General features: G+C 36.9%; 1 protein-coding gene and 1 long non-coding RNA gene across 2 annotated transcripts; one reads left to right on the top strand and one right to left on the bottom strand.

Annotated features, from left to right (window-relative positions):
* Positions 1-8669: 8669 nt before the first annotated feature.
* Positions 8670-11482, bottom strand: LOC140180937 (uncharacterized). Its single transcript, XR_011875160.1, has 3 exons — positions 11345-11482; positions 10773-11175; positions 8670-9085 (listed from the first exon to the last, which is right to left on the bottom strand). It is a non-coding gene; the product is annotated as an uncharacterized lncRNA (long non-coding RNA).
* LOC112766183 (E3 ubiquitin-protein ligase WAV3) lies at positions 10834-13030 on the top strand. The gene is made up of 2 exons (XM_025812070.3): positions 10834-11202; positions 11288-13030. The coding sequence occupies exons 1-2, from the start codon at positions 10996-10998 to the stop codon at positions 12974-12976; spliced, it is 1896 nt and encodes a 631-aa protein (XP_025667855.1). The 5' UTR covers positions 10834-10995; the 3' UTR covers positions 12977-13030.
* The last annotated feature ends 11200 nt before the right edge of the window (positions 13031-24230 follow it).

Below are 24230 nucleotides of genomic sequence, written 5' to 3'. Positions count from 1 at the left end.
ATTGATTCAGGAATTTTTCTGTCAGCTATTTCCATGTCTTTATGCTAGCCTTAGGTTGGTTATTTAACCACCTCTTAGCTTGGTCTTTTACAGCAAATGGGAACAGTAATAATCTGTAGACATCCTGATCTACTTCCTTATCATGTACTGTGTCAGCAATTTGTAAAAACTGTGCCAGAAACTCTGTAGGTTCTTCCTGTGGAAGACCGGAATACTGGCAACTTTGCTGCACCATGATAATGAGCTGAGGATTCAACTCAAAGCTACTGACTCCAATGGACGGTATACTGATACTACTCCCATATGAAGCAGTAGTGGGGTTAGCATATGACCCCAGAGTCCTTCTGGACTGTTCATTTCCACTTAGATCCATGATGGAGAAAGGGAGATGATGTAAAATAAAAAAAATATATTTTTATTTATTTATTTATTTATTTATTTATTTATTTAGAAACTAAAATAAATTAAAATAAAATAAATAAAAATGGGTGAAGATTTTTGAAAAATGGAGAGAGAGAGAGAAAAAAATGGTTAGGAAGTTTTGAAAAAGATAAGATTGAAAGGATTTGATTGGAAAAGATATGATTTGAAAAAAAAAATTTTAATTTTGAAAAAAAATCTGAATTTTAAAAGTAAATTTCAAAAATTTGCTTTAAAATAGAGAGAAAACATATTTTTGAATTTAAAGAAGAAAGAGAAAAACAATAAGATATCACAAGATTTAAAATTTTTAGATCTAATGCTCCTTGTTTTCGAAAGTTTTGGAGGGAAAACACCAAGGAACACCAAACTTAAAAATTTTAAGATCAAGACACAAGGAAAACTCAAGAACACTTTGAAGACTCACAAGAACATGAAGAAAGAACACCAAACTTAAAATTTTTAGAAAACCGAACTAAAATTTTCGAAAATTATAGAAAGATTAACAAGAAAACACCAAACTTAAAGTTTGGCACAAGATTAAATCAAGAAAAATTATTTTTGAAAAAGATTTTTAATAGAACCGGTGCCCAATCATCAAGAACATAAACCAATGCTCTAGCCAATTGAGTTGTAAATGTAACACTTCTTTTGAAAAAAAAAATTTATAACTAAGAATGAAATAATTTTTTATTTTTTTGAAAAATTAAAATTAAAAAAAGAAAATAAGGATTTTAAAAAGAAAATTTCAACCAAAAACAATAATAGAAGACTCTAAACCAAAAAGAAAAAAAATTTTCCTAATCTAAGCAACAAAATAAACCGTCAGTTGTCCAAACTCGAACAATCCCCGGCAACGGCGCCAAAAACTTGGTATGCGAAAATTACTTCACACTATGTAATTCCGCACAACTAACCAGCAAGTGCACTGGGTCGTCCAAGTAATACCTTACGTGAGTAAGGGTCGATCCCACGGAGATTGTTGGTTTGAAGCAAGCTATGGTTATCTTGCAACTCTTAGTCAGGATATTAGTTTGTGGTTATCAATTGACTTGCAAATGAACAAGGGAGCATGAATTAACGGTTACTTGTTATACAATAAATGAGAATATGTTGGAGTTTTGGAGATGCTTTGTCTTTTGAATCTCTGCTTTCTTCCTATTTTATTCCTCACGCACGCACGTCCCTCCTATGGCAAGCTGTGTGTTGGTGGATTACCGTTGTCAATGGCTACCATCCTTCCTCTCAGTGAAAATGGTCCAGGTGCGCTGTCACCGCACGGCTAATCATCTGTAGGTTCTCGATCATACCGGAATAGGATTTACTATCCTTTTGTGTCTGTCACTACGCCCAGCACTCGCGAGTTTGAAGCTCGTCACAGTCATCCAATCCCAGAATCCTACTCGGAATACCACAGACAAGGTTTAGACTTTCCAGATTCTCAAAGATGATGCCAATGGATTCTAGCTTATACCACGGAGATTCTGATTAAGGAATCTAAGAGATACTCATTCAATCTGATGTAGAACGGAGGTGGTTGTCAGACACACGTTCATGGATTGAGGAAGGTGATGAGTGTCACGGATCATCACCTTTTCTATAATTAAGTGCGAATGAATATCTTAGATAGGAACACGCGTGTGTGAATGGAAAACAGAAATAGTTGCATTAATTCATCAAAACACAGCAGAGCTCCTCCCCCCCCCCCCAACAATGGAGTTTAGAGACTCATGCCGTCAGAGATTACAAAGTTCAGATCTAAAATGTCATGAGATACAAAATAAATCTCTAAAAGTTGTTTAAATACTAAACTAGTAACCTAGGTTTACAGAAAATGAGTAAACTATGATAGATAGTGCAGAAATCCACTTCTGGGGCCCACTTGGTGTGTGCTGGGCTGAGACTAAAGCTTCTCACGTGCCTGGGCTGTTTTGCGCGTTCAACGCCAGGCTGTAACTTGTTTCTGGCGTTGAACTCCAACTTGTAACGTGTTTCTGGCGCTGGACGCCAGACTGCAACATGAAACTGGCGTTGAACGCCAGTTTACGTCATCTATCCTTGAGCAAAGTATGGACTATTATATATTGCTGGAAAGCCCTGGATGTCTACTTTCCAACTCAATTAGAAGCGCGTTAATTGGACTCCTGTAGCTCCAGAAATTCCATTCCGAGTGCAGAGAGGTCAGGATCCAACAGCATCAGCAGTCCTTTTTCAGCCTGAATCAGATTTTTGCTCAGTATCTTTCTATTTTGAGCGCAGATATTTGCCAGTAAAAAACGTATTCTCGTGGTGTTTATTTTTTGAAAAAAAGAAAGGGGCGGTCTCAATAAGCTAGACCCATGCTTCGAGTTGTTTCATGCCACAAATAAACTCGAACACTTAAGAAATCTGTAGGACAGGCGGATTCTACTGTTGGCATTTTGGTTCTTATTTATAGTGATAATTATATGTCTCACGATCAAGGATATTTGAGATTTTTTTCTTATATGAGTTTGCTCCCTCAATTTCAGCCAGAAAATACCTGAAATTATAGAAAAACACACAAACTCATAGTAAAGTCCAGAAATATGAATTTTGCCTAGAAACTAATGAAAATAAACTAAAAACTAACTAAAACAAACTAAAAACTATATGAAATTAACCCCAAAAAGCGTATAAAATATCCGCTCATCACTCACTTAACCCAAATAGCCTACCCTTCCATTTACCTTTGTTAGCCACTTTGAGCCTTTTAATCTCAATTGTTATATATTTTACCACATTACTAGCCTTAAGCAGAAAAACAAGTAATACCCCAAATTGAATCTTTGGTTAGCTTAAGATAGAAATTATGTGTCAATAAAGTATGGGAAAACTGTGGGAACATGGGTTAATAAGGGAATGTGTCATGATAAAATATTGGAAATTTGGGTACCTACTCATGTGAAACTAAGAAAAATTATAAATCCATGTGTATTGGCAATGTTATTTTTATGCTGCAAAAAAAAACCCAAAAATATTCAATTAAATAAGTAATTAGATAAATGAATAAGGAGACAAAATTACCCCAATGCTAAGTCAAGTTCAATAAAGAAATCAATGCATATGTGATACAAGTTAAGAGAAAAGTTGATGCATGAGTATGTAAAACAAAAGTGGGAAAATTTTGGGTAGTTAAGGATGATTCAAGAAGAAAATAGAGTATGTATGTTAGGTGAAAGCTTAGGATAATCAAGGATTCAATTTATAGCTCACTTAGCCATATATATACCCTCACCTTTACCTTAGCCCCATTACAACCTTGAAAAGACCTCATGATATTTGCATTGGTACATTAAATACTTGTTGATTGGTTAGGTGAAGAACAAGGTTTAGAAAGCATGATTAGACAAGAGTAGAGTGATTACCCTATACACTAGAGTGACTAGAGTGCATATACACCATCAGTAAGGGTTCAATGCTTAATTTTATGTTCCCTGCTTTCATGAGCTGTCTTCTTACAGGTTTACTTGCTTTTACTGTATGAATTTTAATTAGTGATATTTGATTTATATTTGTCTTAAAGAACTTATTTATTTTTAACCAAGTAGACAAAATCATATAGTTGCATTCATATACATAGGTTGCATTGCATTGCATGAGTCTTACTTTTTTCCTACTCATTTATTTTATCTCCTTAAGCTAAGCATGAGGACATGCTAATATTTAAGTGTAGGGAGGTTGATAAACCACTATTTTATGGTTTATCTTATGTTTAATTGAGTGGTTTCATCAAGCCTTTACCTACTTATTCATACGATTTGCATGATTTTATAATCCCTTCCTAGTATTGTTTTAGGATTGAAAACTTGCTTTCTAAAGATCTTTAATTGGTATATTTTAATTCTCCTTTATACCATTCGATGCCGTGATCCGTGTGTTAAGTGTTTCAGGTTTTATAGGGCAGGAATGGCTTAGAGAATGGAAAGGAAGCTTGCAAAAATGGAAGGAACACAAGAAACTAAGGAGATGACCAGCGAACACCGACGCGCGCGCATGGCTCACGCGAGCGCGCGGAATGGAGAAAATTGTAGCGACGCGTGCGTGTGCCTGACGCGTACGCATGGATTAGAGTCTGCACAAAAGACACGAACGCGTGGACGACGCGCTCGCGTGACAAGAAAAATCGCTGAATGACGTGAACGCGTGGATGACGCGTATGCGTGACCTGCGCGATCTGCAAACTTAACAGAAAATGCTGGGGGCAATTTCGGGCCGCGTTTTGACCCAGTTTTCGGCCCAAAAACACAGAATAAAGCCAAGGAACATGCAAAGACTCAACACACACGACTTCACATATTCTCATTAGGATAGTTTTAGGTTTTTAGATCGGAATCTAGAGTGAATTACTCTTCCTCTAGGTTCTCTTTACATTCCCAGTTTATTGCTTTTGCTTTTGGATATTGAAGAGTCATTACCTCTGTTGAAGAGACTATTCTAGTTTGTTTCCTTACTTACTCTTTTATTTATTCCATATTTTTAATTCTTGTTTAAAGTAGTAAGTGAATTATTTTCATGAATTGTTAATGCAAAGGATTACTTTTATTTTTAATCAATTTTGAATCCATATTTTATTTAAATTCATCATGTCTTCTTCTTATATTTTTATGAGTGTTATATTCATGTCAATGGAGTAGACTCCATACTTGGCATGGGGGTTGATTAAAAGGAGACACTTGAGTTGGAAGGCTTAAGTGCTAATTAAACTGGAAGTTATTGGCTAGTTTTGTATTTACTAACGCTAGACCTTCCCAAGGGAGAGGACTAGGATTTGCGAATAAGAGTTAGCTCAATCACTTGACTTTTCTTTATTTAGTAAGGGTTAACTAAGTGAAAACAACAACCTTTTTAATACTACACTTAAGAGATCCCAACAAGGATAGAACTTCCAATTAATCATTCCCCCAGTCAAGGCTTTTTATCTAGAATATTAATAATCATTCTTAGTTTTTATTGCTTTAATTTACAATTATTTAATTACTCGTTATCCAGACTTAAACTCTCTTAGAATTTTCTAATTAATAAAATAGCACCCTTCCTTGCAACTCGTTGGGAGACGACCTGGGACTCATACTCCCAATATTTTTATTCTAAATTTTTGTGACACCTTTCTAAATTGGTGAGGCAGATTTTAGCTGGTTAAGAGCTATACTTGCAATGCTGTTCTTATATTACAATCTCTTAATTGGCCTAACTTCTGCCACGCACCACCCACCTTCATTAACATCCTTTCAGGCAAAAGACTGATTGCTACCCCACCATCGATCAAGACTTTGTTTACCTTAATTCCACTTAAGGTGGTAGTTATATGAAGCGGGCGGAGATGGGACATTTGTTTTTTAGTGGGCCGAAGAAAATACCCCAGCTCATCTTCAATTCGGATGAAAGAAAAAGCTTCCTCATCCTCCATATCATAGTCTTCATCTGGGTCACCCTCATATTCTCCCAGATACTTGGTCGGAATGATCGAAATCATTCCGATCATGTCATCATCCCCTTCTTCGAAATATTCTTCATCAACATCAACTTCTTTATTTTTATCCACCCCTAAGGATTGAGTTACAGCTTTGCCTTTTTTCCATCTTTGCAGGAGATGGAATTCCCTTTGGACAAGTCTCTCCATCAGAAGGAAAGACAATTCGAAAATGCACAGAAGGGGTTGCAACAAAGGTGTAGTCATACTTTGTTGAGGAGCCTTAGAACTCTGACCCTCTATGCGCCGAATTGGCTGTCTCTAACGCGCCTGCTCTTCTCTACGAGCCAATTCTTTCTTCATTCTCTCCTTTTCGAAAATTTCTACTGCTTCGGCATCAAAAACAGCATTACACCGTGGACATAAAGATACGTCCCGGTCTTTAATCTTTTGCTGAACTAAAAAGTCCAACAAACCATCTCCCGCTCGGGGATACACCGATCTAACTTGTGACTCAAAATCATCAAGAGCCACGTCAAAGTCATAGGACATGCCAACCATGTTTACTCCGAAACATGGCTCAACAAGGCTAGCATCGATATCGAAGGGATCGACATCAACCTTCATTTCCTTCTTTCCATCATCGAATTTCAATCGTCCCTCCATTATTGCTTCCTGAATTAATTCCCTGAAACGAACACAATTGTTAGTCGAATGACTTGTTGCTTGGAGAAATTTACAATAAGGTTTTCCTTTCAAATCTTTCACCGAAAGTAAAATTCTACCCTCAGGCAGAATTAACTGTTTATCTTTAAGCAACACGTCGAAAATCTTATCAGATTTCAAAATATCAAACTGTATTTCTTTCCACTTTTTAGTTTTGAATCATTCAATTTTTCATTACTAGAAATCTTTTTAGGTAAAGAACAGACATATAGAGGGCACTCCTGAAGTTCGGCCAAATCGACCTCTGTCTCGAAATCGAGTTCCTCTTCTGAGGACTCCATAATCACATAAGCAACTTTTTCTTTTCGAGTAAAATGTTTACTCTTTGATCATTGCTCACTCCTATATTTCTCTTTTTCTTTCTTCATAAGTTCGGTCTAGTGAACCTTTACGGCCAAATGGGCTAAATCAGGAATATGTACATTAAGCAACTTTCTACGCATATAAAATCTTAGCCCCATAATTGCTATTTTCACCACTTCATTCTCAGGTAATGAAACATAGCACCTACTCCTAGCGTTCTTGAAACGTATCATATAATCGTCGATGGTTTCACCATCTTCACATTTCAGAGCCACTAGATCAGTAACTGCCACATTCATTTCCCCTCGATAGAACTGAGCATGAAAAGCAGTTTCTAACTGATTCCATGTCGTTATCAAATTTGGTCTAAGATTCAAAAACCAAGTAAATGCATTCTTCGTTAACAAAGAAGGAAAAAACTTCATTTTAAAATTTTCATCATTGGCTAAGTTTCCAATCTCAACCAAATATCGAGCGACATGTTCAGTAGTTGATTCTCTGACTTCCCCAGCAAATTTTGTGACTATTTTTGGATTTTTCACCCCTCGTGACACTTTAGCCATTTGAAAAACTTGGGAAAAAGCAGACACAAAATGAGGTCAATTCATAAAACCAACATTTAGACCAACTCGGTTAAGTACTTCTTCCACAATTCTGGTGACTTGATAACATTCACCGCCATGATTAGCACGTAATCTGGCTAAAAAGTCATCAGCATTTTGACCTCGGGGAACTACATGAGGATTTTCTCTATTCAAAACATTGTTTTCATTTTAAAAAGTATTTTCGAATCCTTCATTATTTCCCCTGGTATCATGTCGTTCACCTTCCTCAAAATCTACGATTCGGACAATTCGTTCGACTTGTCTAGCAAGACGTTCGAATTTCGATTCGTGATCAGCCATCATTAGATTCAGAATTGTGGTCATCTATTGAGTCAGCAAATTGACCAAGTCATGATAATTTTCTTCTACTTGTTGTCGATATACTGCCATCGAATTAGCAGCATTCGAAGTAGAGCCCACATTATAGTCACGGGAGTACTCGGAATGTTGTTGTGGGTTTTGAGAATTATTTCCTCCATTTATACTCCCAAATCGTACGGGAGGCACAAAATTACCTACTGGTGGAACATAACCTGGAGGAAGACCATAAGGAGGCCAACCAGTGGTTAATGGAGGCTGGGTTGGTGGTAGAGTACCACGTGGACGAATATTGCGTCCAACATTTCCAGTTTGCGCGGTTGTAACTGCTACGCTTTCACTTCCAATTGCACTTTCCGAATGTGAAGTCACGTCTGCTTGTTGCACAATTACTGGTAGACTATCATTGGTAGAGGAACCACCATTCACATTTGACACTTCATCAACCATGTGAATGATTTTTCCACTTCTCAATCGCATACACCAAATGATATAAAAACTTTTTGACACACTTCAAATTTAAAATTGTCCCACTAGGCGTGCTAATTTATTTTGTCAATTTTTAGCAAATCAATGGTGGTTCGATATCTAGTAGTCTGGGAGCGAAACCTACTCCTCTTTGCAGGTACCAGTTTTCTAAAAGCGCATCAAAGTGTCTTCGATTAGACGGGTAATGGGATAAAAGATAAATTAAAATTTATAAAAGGATTAAAGAAGCAAATGAATAAAGCTTTCGAAAAGAAAATGTGCTGAAATCGGAAAAGACTGCGTTGAAATTAAAAGAAAACAGTAAAATGCCTTCAACCGGGTCAAAGGGCTTTGACATGAAAGTTAAAAGTGCAGCAATGTAAATTGGACGTTGAAATTAAATGATACTTGGAAAATAAACTTGCTTGAAAAATAAAGTTTACAAGAAAATAAATTGAAAGAGTAAAAACATGGAAGGAACCCTATAAAAAAGTAACTCGATCGCAGACTCAGGAATTCTCTGGGGATGTGAGTGTACTTGAGTATTTTCTGAGTTAAAGTTCCAACCTTTATTCCCTAAAACTTTTTAGTATTTATAATCCACTCTTGTAACTGACAATTAATTAAAGAAACACAACCTTGAATGCGCACTCCTTGCCCTTGGTAACCGTTCCCGCCCCTTGGCTAATTAAACGCTTACTCATAAATTCTCCACATGGTGAATGTCTTCAATTTCTCCACTCACATAACCGCTCAATCTTCTCTTCGAAATAACTCATTCGATTACTTCTTTCGAATACTTGACCGATTTAACCTGTTCAATTCGATAAAATATTTTGAAATTGAATCCATCGAGTATCTCCATCCAATACTTGTACGTGCATCTTTTCGAAAACTACTTATATTTTCGACCTCTTTACTACTTTAAACCAACTTACCTTAATCGAAAATATTTTTTCGATCAATAAATATATATGATGCATAGTATATATATGATACATACTATGGTATCTATCCTTTAGTAGTTATAGACTTATAGTAAAGTAACTTTAATTTTAATAACATTTATATAACCACCGTTAGAGACGGAGCCACGTTGCAAGTAGGAGAGTCCTGCCCCCACTAGAGTTTTGAATAAAAATAATAATTATATATGAATGTCTATATTTGCATCCCTTATTATATTATCTTTTTCCTGGCAAATAAATTATAAAAGTAATTTTTTTCAGGTTCATGTTAAAAAGAATTTTTTTTATTAAACTTAATATGTAGCAATAATTATCTTGTCAAATTAATTTAATATCAAAACTATAAATAAATAATTGAATGAACACAATAAAAAGTAATTAGTGATAATGTATTTTCTAAAACTAATCAATTAGTTAATTACTAAATTGAAATTTAGTTTTCTATACGTAGGCGAAATTATTAGTGCTTTTTTCTCTTTAAAAATTAGTTGAGATAAAAAAATATTATCTATTTATTAATTATATTTTTATTTTAAAATTATATAATATTTTTATTTTAACTCTTAAATATTTTTTTTGTACTAGCTATTTTAGTTAAAAAAATTATGCCATAAATATTATAACAAATGGACGTTTTAATTAAATGAGAGATACTCAATAGATTAAAAATTGCACTTAGATTAGAGTAATTTTAAGAATATAGAATTAATTTTAATGTATTAAAAATATAAATTTTTTTATATCACGTTTATTTTTTTTTATAACCATTTAGGTAATGAAGGCAAAAGATAGTTTTTTTTTTACGTGATAATACATAATTGAATGGATGTACAAAATTTTTTTAAACTAACAATACACTAAAATTAAATTAAAAATATTTAATTATTTTAAAAATAAAAGCTATTGTAAGTTAAGTTTTATTTATTTAGATCAATATACTTTTCATATATAAGTTTAGCATTTTTAGTAATATAAATATCAAAAATACTATTTGTATATCAAAATTAACTATTAAAATTAATCACTAATGTATTTGTATATAAATTAAATACATGTGTAGTTTAATTACTTTTAATATATATTATATTCTAATATATATTTTATATTGGTAGTTGATTTTGGTGTACACATAGCATAGTTCTATAAATATAAATGTCTAACATAACAAAATTTATTTTTAGTATATTTTGTTTTTATAATTATAATTTTGGATTTATCATTGGACATTGCAACTACCATAATCATAAACATTATAAACTTCACATGAATAATGATATATGACTAATAAAATTTATAAATCTAATATTTAACAATTTTAAATATTAAAAATAAAATTTTAAATTTTTAAATATTAAATTTTAAAACTCTAATAATATAGAAATAAAATGTTGACCGAAATTACGAGTAAATATTGACAAAAGGTGTTTACGCCAACAACATTTTTATTTATTTATTTATTTATTTTAAAGAAAAATCTCCATGAGTCGAGTGAGTGACAGAGTGAGTGAGTGATAGAGAAAGAAAGAGAAGTACCGTGCTAGTATAGCATGTACAGCATATAAATCCATGTAGGCACTCCTCTCCTAAATACTCCATTATTGTTCTTCTATGGCACCTTCCTGTTGATTCAAGAAACCAATTGTCTCTCTCTCTCTCTTCTAAGTTCTAATCCTTCTCAATAAAACGTAAATAAACAAAGAGTTATAAGATAGGCATATAGAGATAGAACAATATAACAAATTTTTACATAACCAGAATGGGGGGTGGTTGGAGAAGAGCGTTCTGCACCCGTAACCCAGAATCCACAATTTTACATAACCAACACCGAAGCCAATCCCCAACCACCTGCGTCAGATTGAGCTTCCTCTCAGTCTCAGACACCGCAGATTCAACATCAAATCCATCTACTCCACGCTCCCCTAGCTTCAAGCTATCCCTGTTCAGAAACAGCTTCAAATTCAGAGTAACATAACTTAAACACTAATACTCATAATTATACAAAATTACTAGTTTAATTTGTAACTTATTTTTTTAATTATGTGTAACAGAGTAGTTGTGGAATCTGTTTGAACAGCGTGAAGACGGGGCTGGGAACGGCAATTTACACTGCGGAATGCGGTCATGCTTTTCACTTCCCCTGCATCGCCGGCCACGTCAGCAGCAACAACACGTGCCCCGTCTGCAACGCCACGTGGAAAGTCGTTCCTGCCCTCCCGCACCAAAACGACGTCGTAAGCACCAAAATATTCGAAGCGAAGAAGCAATCTGATTCGGTAAGACCATACGACGACGATGAGCCTCTCCCTTCTCCCTTCTCCGGCTGCCAAATCGCTCCAATTCCGGAGGCCGACGAAAACAACGACGACGAAGACCAAAACGACGTGTTCCAGGGATTTTTCATAAATCCATCAAAGCCTCCAATGATGACGAAGGACGCTGATTCAAGGAATGTACGGGTGAAGCTGATGCCAGAGTGTGCTGTCATAACGTCGTCACAGAGCCACGAGACTTATGCTTTGGTTCTAAGAGTCAAGGCTCCGCCACCGCCATCGTGGAGTCAGATCGGTGCATCGCCACCGGTGGATCTTGTCACGGTTGTCGACGTCGGCGCCGGCATGAGCGGCACGAAGCTTCATATGCTGAAGCGCGCGATGCGTTTGGTTATCTCATCGCTCGGCTCCGTCGACCGGCTCGCAATCGTGGCTTATTCGGATTCATCGAAACGGTTGATGCCGCTGCGGAGAATGACGGCGCAGGGACAGCGGGTGGCTCGCCGCATCGTCGACCGCCTCATCTCCGGGCGAGAAATAGCCGCCTCAGGGGGTGTAGAAGCTCTGAGGAAAGCAGCGAAGGTTCTAGAAGACCGAAGGGAAAGAAATCCGTTCGCCTCCGTTGTTCTCTTCTCAGAAACAAGTAATTGGAAGCATCAACGAGAAAGCTTCGGCTTTAGCCACGTGTCTTCCCGGTTTACCTTTATAGAAGTCCCGGTTCAATCGTTTGGGTTCGGGAAAAGAACCGGGTTCGGCTTCCAACCGGATGAGGATCATTTTGCGAAGCGCATTGAGGAATTATTCAGCGTAACGGTGCATGATTTAACAGTTCAGCTCGAAGTTTCATCGCATCATGCTGAGATCAGAGATGTTTATTCCTGTAATAATGGACGGCCCACAGCGCTTGGCTCTGAAGCCTTTACGATTGGCGATTTGTACGCTGAAGAAGAGAGGGAACTGTTGGTGGAGTTGAGAGTGGCCACGTCAGCATTGGGAAGCCATCACGTGATGAACGTGAAGTGTGTCTATAAAGATTCGGTGAAACAGGACACTGTGTGCGGTAGGGAGCAAGCGCTTCCAGTGGCGCTACGGCTTGGTGGCAGAGCCGAGAGGCTTAGGAATGTGTTTGTGACGAGCCGAGCCATTTCCAAGTCAAGGAAACTGTTGGATCAGAATGAGTTTTCTAATGCTTATTGTGTGGTGGCTTCGGCTCGAGAGCTTTTAGCTCAGTGTGGCTCGGCTTCAGTGGACGAGTATGTGCGTGGCTTGGAGGCTGAGCTGGCAGAGATTCAGTGGCAGAAAGCACAGTATGAGAGGCAAGGGAGGGCGGTGGATGAGAGTGGCGAGGAGGCATTGACACCGACTTCAGCTTGGAGAGCAGCTGAGAAGCTGGCTAAGATGGCAACAATGAAGAAGTCATTGAATAGAGTCACTGACTTGCACGGCTTCGAAAATGCTAGGTTCTAGTGTGTGTAATTAATTTTGTATTTAATAAAATAGGAAAAGTTTCGCGGGATAAAAGGGAGTTGAAAAGATAAATAAGAAAATAACAAAAAAGTTAAGAACTATGAATACTGACACGGATACAAAATACGATACGATATAAGATACGTAGATAAATAATTTTAAAATTTTTATAAAATACGGGGACACGACATATATATAAAATATAAAGTATTTTTTAGATAAATTATAATAATAGTTTAGTATTTTATTGATATTAAAATATAAATTAATTTTTTTAATATTTTTTAATTATATAAAGTATTTAAAATATATTTTGTTTTAATAATTAATAATATATACTATTTCTAAACTCATTTCAAGAATACACGTTAAGAATAAGACTAGACATGCTGACATGTGATGGTATTTAGGTGTATCTAAGAATGTCTAAAGAAGAATTTTTTATTAAGACTGTTTTGTCGATGTTAAGCAAATCGATGGTGGTTCGATATCTAGTGGTCTGGGAACAAAACCTACGCCTCTGTGCAGGTACCAAATTTCTAAAGGTGCATCAAAGTGTCTTCGATTAGACGAATATTGGGAATAAAGACAAATTGAACTTTATAAATCGATGAAAGAAACGAAAAGGTAAAGTTTTCGAAATAAAAATGTGCTGAAAACGGAAAGGTTTGCGTTGAAATTGAAAGAAATCAATAAAATGTCTTTGACTGGTCAAAGGAGCTTTGACATGAAAATCTAAAATGAAGAAATGTAAATTGGACGATGAAGATAAAGGATACTTGAAAGATAAATTTGCTTGAAAGATAAAGTTTACAAGAAGATAAATTAAAAGAAAGAAAACATCGAAGGAACCCTACAGAAAGGTTACCCGATCGCAGACTCATGAATTCTCTGGGATATGAGTGTGCTTGAGTGTTTTCTGAGTTAAAGTTCCAACCCTTATTCCCTAAAACCTCATAGTCTTTATAATCTACTTTTGGTAACTGACAACTAATTACAATTAATTACAGAATCACAATCTTGAATGCATACTCCTTGGTAACCGTTTCCGTCTTTTGGCTATAAACATTTCCCATGATTTCCTCGCGTGATGAAAGCCTCTAACTTCTCCACTATTATAACTGCTCGATTTACTCATTCGAATATCTTGTTCGATTACCTGTCTCGAAAATCTTGTTCGATTTGGCTTATTCGATTTAATAAAGTAAATGTAATCGACTTCGTGTCGATTACTTCCAACCCACGCTTGCACGTGCATCTTCTCGAAAACCGTTTGAATTCTCCGATTTCTTCATCAGTTTGAACTACCTCGCTTTAATTGAAAAAATATTTTTTGATCAATAAATTGCCCCCTTGGATTAATGTGTTTGCCTTCGATAACATTATTAGAAGATAAAACACTTAATCCAAATTCAAATTCAAATTTCAATCTCTTAAATCAGCAATAATTACCATTTAACCTCCCCATTAATGCTGATCCACTCGACACATTTTTCGAGACTTACGCCTCCTCTTTCCACCACTTCACCTTCTTCGCGAAGTTACCTCTTTTTGCATTCCTCCTGTAATAACGGCTACAGTAACACTTTAAATTCACCATTCTCGCCCTTGTTCAATTTTTCTCGAACCCTTGCTCTCTGAATTCCTCTCGTGTTATCCTTAACTTTTTCAAAACTTCCTTCTTCTCTGTTCTGCAATGGCCACTTCCTCTTCCCATGCTGCTTCCCAAGATAAGGGTAAAGGTCATATGGTTGTGCCACCAGCTCCATCAGCCTTCCATATACTGAATCAAGTCAATGATGAAGTCATTGACGACCCACAACTTCAAACTAATGATACCAGAATCTTAATTCCTTTCATAGTAGGGGGAGATACCCACTGCTTCCTAGGGCCCGTCGAAAATCCCTGGAGAGGGCAAATAAGAAAACATCTTTCTTCCCCAGTGCTCGAGGGGAAGATTCGTTAATTAACCAAACCCTTGATATTTCCCTCTTCATCAACCAGAAACCTTTCAGAAATAATCTAAAAATTAATCTTCGAGGATCTGATTTTACATCCTGGTATCAATGCCTCACCCCAACAAAGACTGCTGACTGGGGGCTCTGGGGATCCAAGAACTGTTACGGCTTTCTCACTTCTCACCTTCAACGCTTCCCTGGATGATTGGGGCTGTGACTTGTTTTTGAAACCGGACAACCAACAACTTTCACCTTCCTTGTGGGATGATTGGTATATCTCTTTTAGATGTAGCCGCTATCACAGGGCTTCCAATAAATTTTCCAGACTGTACTCCTGATATGCAGCCTGAGCACCACTACAATATTGTCTTATCCACTTCTTACAGTAAGTTCATTGCCTAGAACATGGGTGTAAAAGGCACTACTGTCACAGATGACGAGCATGTAGCCTTCCTATTCTATTGGCTGAATGCAATCATTTTCTGTTCTCGAAGCATTCAGATGTCAAAATTTTTCCTTCCCTTGGCTGCTCTACTTCATGAAGGGAAAGCTCTCAATTTGGCCAAACTTCTCCTAGGACATATTTTCGAGGAACTTGGCCAATTTGTACATTGTCTCCGAGACAACTATATGATTAGTACAGGTGGCTCTCTCTAGCTCCTCCAACTATGGCTAAATGCCATTTTCGAAAAATTCATGATAAAGCCTGGGAGTAGTGGTACTGATGAACAATATATCAAAGGCTTTTGGTTAGCTGATTACAAGCCTAACTTCCCAAATACACAATCGGATGAAGACCGATTCTGGACTGTTTTTTCACTCTTCCACTCTTGTAAAGATTTCTACAATGACAACCTCAATTTTGCTCCTTTTATGCATCGAAATTGTGGTCCTGCTTGGCTTGATCATTTACTCTTCCTAAATGACACTGAAAAAAATGAACTTGCCAATCGGAATTGAGCAAATTTACTAGCTGTCCAAATAATTTCTATAGGGCTGCCTCAACACAAGAAAGAAAGGTTTAAAGTGAATCTTTATGCCCCTTATTTTACAGCCAGGCAACTGAGATTTTCTCAGGCCATCCCATTTCCACTACCTTGAAACAGTGACCCATTCTGCCACATCACTCTGACTTCCCAAAAGGAACCTGATGCTTGCCTCTTAAAAAACCAGCAACACAAGGAATGTTTCAATTTCCTTGTTTATGATCGCAACTTCTACATTACCAAGTCTTATTTTGAATGGTGGACTGCTTATTATTCTAAATACACTCGTACTTTATAGGAAATTCAGCAGTCTGCGATTTGAATAGCTCCTGCTACTGAGAGTTCCCCAAAAAGAACTCACAAAAGAAAAGCTGACACTGCTCGACAACCACCACAAAAAAGTCGAAAGACTCCCACCAAGACTTCAAAAAGGGTAACTATTTCTATTTATATTTATGCCCCATTAACTTGAAATATTCTAAAAATTGAATTCACTTAATAACTCTATATTTCGAGTTTTTATTAGTTGCGACTGCAACCATCGAGCAAGAGTTCTGAAGGGAGTGAACAAACTATAAAGGATGCCCTTGCTGCTTCCTCTCAATCGGAGGATACGGCCGATTCAGACCCTGGTGCTCGATTAATTCAAAAACCAAGACTCGTTCTGGTAACATTATCATTTCTACGCATACTTTATTTAAGTTAGAATAAATCTCAACTTATAACTATGTACCTTTATGTCAGCCTTCCACTGCTGCTCACTCAATCACATCTCCTGTTGCCCCTGATCAACCACCTCTGCAACAAAAACTTGATGTAGGACACTATACATCCCACGATTCGATCCAAGCCACAGGGTCAACTCAGCCACTTCAAGCTGCTCTTCCACCTCCCCGTATAACACAAATGGTCGATTTGACAAAAGATCCTTCACAACATTCTCTAACACCAACTCAGATTCTTGAGTCAAACTCACCAAACAACCAAGCTGTGCCTTCTACTGAAAACCAAGTGGCACCAGACTCTGAGTCTGTTTCTAGAATTGCTAAAACTTCTAATTCGGACTCTCCCTGATCCAGGGTCTTAGAAATTCCTCAAGGTTTTTCCAGTCCCCCTCAACAGACTAAATTTCAAACTCCTCCTAAACAGAGGTCTGGAAACTCGGGTGCTTCTACCACACCTCTAAGTGCTACTTTGGCCAACCTGATCTCTGTTTTAAACCAAGTTATCCAGGAGGATGAAGTGCCTGTGCCAGTGCCAACACTTCCAAGATCTTCTACATCAAAACCTTCATTCGAATTGAGTGTTGACACTCGAGAACAACTTCGTTCTCTTCTTAAGCTCCTGGATCACCCACCAGCTGCTTGGATCAATGATGCACTTCTCAACCAACTTTTATCCAATCTTCTGAATTCTGCTATTAAACTCCCAACTTCTACTACACACTCTGCCATAGTCCAACAATGCAAACAACCTGCCAATGACAGCGTAGCTTCCCAAAACAAGCTCCAAGATATCGAAGCCAAAGAAACCAAGATCAAAACTGAAATGGAGAATTGCACTAAAAACCTTCAACCAATCAAAACTTCCCGTGAAGAATTCGATCTAAGGATTTCTCATGCTATTTCTATTCAAGATTTTTATGATAAAGAAGAAACAAGACTTGAAACAGAACTAGCCCAAATTAATGCAAAGCTTGTAAAAGTACGCCAGAGACGAGCTGATATAGCCAAACCTTTGACCACTGCCCAGCAAGAACAACAACATCTCATCCAAGAGATCGTTTCGATTGAGACTCAGCAAGAAGAATATGAGAAACAACTTGAAATAATCCAATTCGACAAGTTTAAGCAGGTCGAGGCACTTACAGCTTTGGACAACAAAAGGGCAAAGCTGCGTTTAGACTTGGCAAAACTTTTGGCATCTTGAATTTCTTTACCTCAGGCTTTACTTCTTTGTATTGGTTTCTATCCTTTCCAGACTTATGCATGTTTAACTTTAATTTAGCCAACAGTAATACTATTTCAAGTATTTTTCATTAATCGAGTGAATTATTTTGCCTGACTTGATATCCTTGATTCGATATGCATTCCCAGAATACGATCCTACCACTTGAAAAGGGCCTTCCCAAGTCTGGGACCATTTGCCAAGAAATTTTGATTTCTTTTCCATTGACAAAATAACTTTTAAAACCAACTCGCCTATATTAAAATATTTATCTCTTATTCGACGATTATAACTTCGGGCAATACTTTCTTTATGTCGAATCATATTATCAAGTGCCAGAATTCGCTCTGAATCTAACTTATTCAACTCATCAAACATTGCATTCCAGTAATCATCAACTGGCAAATCATTCTGTTTTAATACACTCAAAGTATTCAAATTAATTTCTAATGGTAGCAATGCATCATGGCCATAAACAAATTTATAGGGTGAAGTATTTGTTGACCCTTTTGGTGAATTTCGATAAGCCCAAAGTACTTGGCTTAAAGTCTCATGCCATATTTGAGGCTTGTTTCTGATATGCTTTTTAATCAAAGTTATCAAAATTTTATTTGCTGCCTTAACTTGCCCATTAGCTTGAGCATAGTAAGGAGTTGAAGTAGTCATACTAATATTCCTTGAGATTGTAAAACTTTTAACTCGCTGACCAGTAAACATCGTTCCTTGATCAGTACTTATTGTTTGAGAAATTCCAAATCGATGGATAATTTGTTCCTCAATGAAGTCTATTATTTCACTTTGACCAACTTCTATTAGGGAAATTGCTTCAACCCACTTTGTAAAATAATCGATTGCTATCAAGATAAACTTGTGTTGTTTCGATGAAAGAGAATGGATCAATCCAATCAAATCTAAAGCCCAACCTCTAAATGGCCATGGTTTTATTATCGAATGCAGCTCGGATGCAGGGATCTGCTGTATCGAACCATGTAATTGACATTCTTGACATGCTTTTGCATAATCGTGCAATCTTTTATTATAGATGGCCAGTACACGTGATTGTGATATAACACCTATTTTATTTTCTTTCCAGCCTGATGGGCACCGCATATCCCATTATGGACTTCACCCAAAGCAATATTTTGATCATCTTGGCCTAAACATCTCAACAAACTTCCATCGATTCCCTTCTTATATAATTCATCAGCCATCAAGACAAAATTTATTGCTTACAATTTCATCTTTCTATCAACCGGAATATTAGGATCCTTTAAATACTGCAATAGGCTTCCTCCAATCAGTATCTCCCCATTCGTCTATGCACAAAACTTCTCTTTCACTTGCAGGTACTAAAATTTGATGAACACTGGCTAATTTCTTAAGAGTTTCTGGACCGATTGTATATATCGAAGCAATTTGGGCTAATTCATTAGCAATTTCATTATGAATTCTTGGAATGTGAACCAAAGAAACTTTTCGAAAGGAGCTCAACAACTTCCAAGCATTTATTAAATACTTTTGCAACCTCTCATTATTGCATTTAAACTCCTTCGATAACTGCTTCAAAACCAACTGGGAATCCCCGAATATCTGGACTTCCAAAGTCCCTTTACTAATTAATATTTCGAGACCCAAAATCAAAGCTTCGTATTCTGCCACATTATTCGAGCAAGGATATTTTAATTCGAATAGAAATTCTGATGGAATCCCTTCTGGTGAAATAATAAGGATTCCAACCCTTACACCATCTTTGTGCTTCGATCCATCAAAATATAGCTTCCAATAATCAACTTCAACGTCGATTACATTTGCCCCCTGGTCATTCAGATTGTTCAAATTATCAACAAGAAAATCTGCAATGACCTGTCCTTTTACAGCTTTAGCCGGGACATATTGCAAATCAAACTCTGTCAACGCCAGCATCCATTTTCCTAAACGCCCTCGTAACATTGGAAAACTTAACATATATTTGATAAGATCGGTCTGCGCTATAACTCTTACCGATTTAGCCACCATATAACACTTTAATTTCATACAGGTATAGTATAGAGACAAACACAATTTCTCTATCGGGGAATACCTTGTTTCGATATCAGTTAGAACTCGACTAAGGTAATAAGCAGCCCGTTCATGCCCGTTCTTATCATATTGGGCTAACATACACCCAATCGTGTTTTAGATGCTACAATGTATAATTTTAAGGGCTCATGCGGACGAATATTCGCCATAATTGGAGCCTTCGATAAATAAGCCTTAATCGAATCGAATGCTAATTGATTCTCATTCGTCCATTCGAATTGTGAATCATGCTTTAGCTTTACTAAAGGAGCAAACACTCGAGTTTGATCAGAGAGATTCGAAATGAACCTTCTAAGATAATTTACTTTGCCTAGGAAAGATTACACTTCTTTCTTCGATTTAGGTGCAGACAATGCTAATATTGCATCTGCCTTATTTTTATTAATTGCAATTCCCTTTTTGCGGACAACAAAACCCAGGAAATTACCAGCAGATACCCCAAAGTACATTTCAAAGGGTTCATTTTTAATCCCTTCTTCCTCATGGTGGTAAATTCTTTTGTTAAGTGATCAATGTGTTGATTCACTGAAATCAATTTGACTATAATGTCATGGATATACATCTCCATAAATTTTTCAATAAACTCATGGAAGATAGCATTCATTGCTCATTGATAAGTTGCATCAGCATTCTTCAATCCAAAATGCATAACCATCCATTCATAAGTACCTAATGCCACAGGACAACGGAAAACAGTTTTGGACACGTCATCTTCTGTAATGAAGATTTGGTTATATCCAGAATAACTGTCAATAAAACTAAGGATTTCGTTTCCCACTGCAGAATCAATTAACATATCTGCAATTGGCATAAAATATTCATCTTTTGGAGTAGCATTATTCAAATCTTGAAAATCAATGCATACTCTTAATTTTCCATTTTTCTTCATCACAGGGACAATATTCGAAACCCACTTAACATAGCGTGCAGTTCGAATAAATTTCACTTTAATCAAGCGTTCTATTTCTTCCTTAATTTTTTCATTGGTTTCTGGAGCAAAACGTCTTAGAGTTTGCTTTACGGGTCTAGTATTCGATTTTAATGCTAATCGATGTTCCACAAGTGAACGATTGAGACCAGGCATCTCATGATAATCCCAAGCAAAACAGACTTTAAATTCATGTAAAAGATCAGAGAGTTCAGTCTGAAAAGGATCAACATGATCTTTACAAATATATGTAATTCAAACATCATCAAGAGTCCCTAGATTAATTTCTTCTAAGGAATTTTGAGATTCAAACCCTTTATAATGATCATCATCTTTTACAGAATGTTTCTCAAAACCCAAAGGTTCTAAATCATAGATGCAATCAAAGGTAAAATCAATAACTTCATTAGAAATAGAATAAACTGAATTATCCACTTTATTGATATTACTTCGATTTTCAACACAATGTGCTGCTGCTATTAAATCAGCCATCGGATTCGAAGCATCACTTCCATTACACATAAGAGAAATATTTAAATTATGACAAAACTCGACTGCAGACATCGAGCTGATACAATTACTAATATTAAAAGGAATCCTAAACCTACATGATTCCACTTCATCAGAAGAATCATTTTTATTCTTTACAGGAATAAAATTATTTAAATAATTATGCAAGATTACCAGGTAATCGGAAACTTCCTTGACCTGGTCCATGGAGTAACTTCAGAAGATCTTCAAGACAGACAGTCCCAACCAGTTGGAGAAAATCCTAACTCTGGGTAACACAACTTTATTGAAAGGCCTTCAGAAGACAAGTAGCACCCTTCACAATTGTAAGAATTCAGTGTTCGATCAACATTCAAAGGTTTTAATTTAGGATTATACATCCTGAAATCAACATGCATTTGTTTAACATAGAGGTTCGAATCTGCCTTGATGACTTCAGACTTGCCATCCTTTGTCCAAAGAAGAACACTTTGATGCACCGTGGAGGGTAATGCACCCACACCATGGATCCAATCTCGCCCTAACAAAGCATTATAGCTTGCTCTCGATGGAACCACTACAAACACAGTGTTGCGCTCAGATGAGCCAACCTTCACAGTCAGAGTAACCAGCCCTTTTGCTGGAGTTGAAGTCCCACTAAAATCAGTTACAGCAATATTTGTGGGAACTAAGTCATCAGGATGCTTTCCCACCTTTATTAACATTCTCTCAGGCAACAGACTGATTGCCACTCCACCATCGATCAAGACTTTATTTACTTTAATTCCACTCAAAGTAGTAGTTATATGGAGCGAGCGGAGATGAGACATTTATTTTCGGTAGGTCGAAGGAAATACCCCAACTCATCTTCAATTCGTATGAAGGAAAAGGCTTCCTCATCCTCCATATCATAATCTTCATCTGGGTTATCTTCATATTCCCCTAGATATTCAATTGGAATGACCGAAATCGTCCCAATCATGTCATCATCCCCTTCATCAAAATATTCTTCATCGACATCAACTGCCTTGTTCTTGTCGACCCCTGAGGATTGAGCTATTGCTTTGCCTTTTTCCATCTTTGCAGGAGACGGAATTCCTTTCGAACAAGTCTCTCCATCAGAAGGAAAGACAATTCGAGAATGTACAGAGGGTGTTGCCCCTTGCTTACTTCCACCTGGGGCGTCTTATTCTGATTGAAATTTCTTCTTCCCCCTCGACCTCTTGGATAACCTCTGGCTCTACCATGAAAGTAGGGGTATTGATTTTGGAGAGGTCCCCGATGTCCCCATTGTGGATTGCGTCGATAGAGAACATCTCATTTCTGGAACTCCTGACAGTTTCAAATCCACTGGACACCTATAGCCTGAGATCGGCTTAAGGGTGCAGTTATATTCTGTTGAGGTGTCTTAGAACTCTGACCCTCTATGCGCCGAATCGACTGCCTCTGGCATGCCTGTTCTTCCCTATGAGCCAGCTCTTTCTTCATTCTCTCTTTTTCGAAGATCGCCGCTGCCTCAGCATCAAAAATGGCATTACACCGCGGACAAAGAGATACGTCTCGGTCTTTAATCTTTTGCTGAACTAGAAAGTCCAACAAACCATCTCCCACCCGGGGATACACTGATTAAACCTGTGACTCAAAATCATCAAGAGCCACATCAAAATATAGAACATTCCAACCATGTTCACTCTGAAACATGGTTCCACAAAGCTAGCATCCACTTCGAAGGGATCAACATCGACATTCATTTCCTTCTTTCCGTCATCGAATTTTAACCGTCCCTCCATTATTGCTTCCTAAATTAAGTCCCTGAAACGAACACAACTATTAGTCGAATGACTTATTGCTTAGTGAAATTTACAATAAGGTTTTCCTTTTAGGTCTTTCACCGAAAGTAAAGCTCTTCCCTCAGGCAGAATTAACTGTTTATCTTTAAGCAACACATCAAAAATCTAATCAGATTTCGAAATATCAAAACTATATTTCTTTCCACTTTTCAATTTTGAATCATTCGACTTTTCATTAATAGGAAGCTTTTTAAGTAAGGAACAGACGTATGGAGGGCCTTTCTTAAGTTTGGCCAAATCGACCTCTGTTTCGAAATCGATTTCTTCCTCTGAAGACTCCATAGTCACATAAGCAACCTTTTCTTTTCGAGTAAACGGTTTACTCTTCGATCGCTGCTCATTTCTATGTTTCTCTTTTTCCTTTTTCATAAGTTCAGTCTGACGAACCTTTTTAGCCAAATGGGCTAAATCAGGAATATGCACATTAAGTAAATTTCTGCGCATATAAAATTCTAGCCCCATAGTTGCTATTTTCACTACTTTGCTCTTAGGTAATGAAACATAGCATCTGCTTCTAGCATTCTTGAAATGTATCATGTAATCATCAATGGTTTCACCATCCTCACGTTTCAAGGCTACTAGATTAGTAACTACCACATTCATTTCCCTTCGATAGAACTGAGCGTGGAATGCAGTTTCTAACAGATTCCATGTCGTTATCAACTTTGGTCTAAGATTCAAAAACCAAGTAAATGCATTCTTCATCAACGAAGAAGGGAAGAACTTCATTTTCAAATTTTCATCATTGGCTAAGTTTCCAATCTCAACCAAGTATCGAGCGACATGTTCAGTAGTTGATTCTCCGACTTCCTCAGCAAACTTTGTGATTATCTTTGGACTTTTCACCCCTCTTGGCACTTCAGCCATTTGAATGACTTGGGGAAAAGCAGACACAAAGTGGGGTCGATTCATAAATCCAACATTCAGCCCAACTCGTTTAAGAACTTCTTCCACAATTCTGGTGACTTGATAACGTTCACCGCCATGATTAGCACATAATCTGGCTAGAAAGTCATC

Source organism: Arachis hypogaea, chromosome 17 (genome assembly GCF_003086295.3).
Source record: "Arachis hypogaea cultivar Tifrunner chromosome 17, arahy.Tifrunner.gnm2.J5K5, whole genome shotgun sequence".
NCBI classification, from domain to species: Eukaryota; Viridiplantae; Streptophyta; class Magnoliopsida; order Fabales; family Fabaceae; genus Arachis; species Arachis hypogaea.
This window is presented reverse-complemented; position numbering and strand designations above follow the sequence as displayed.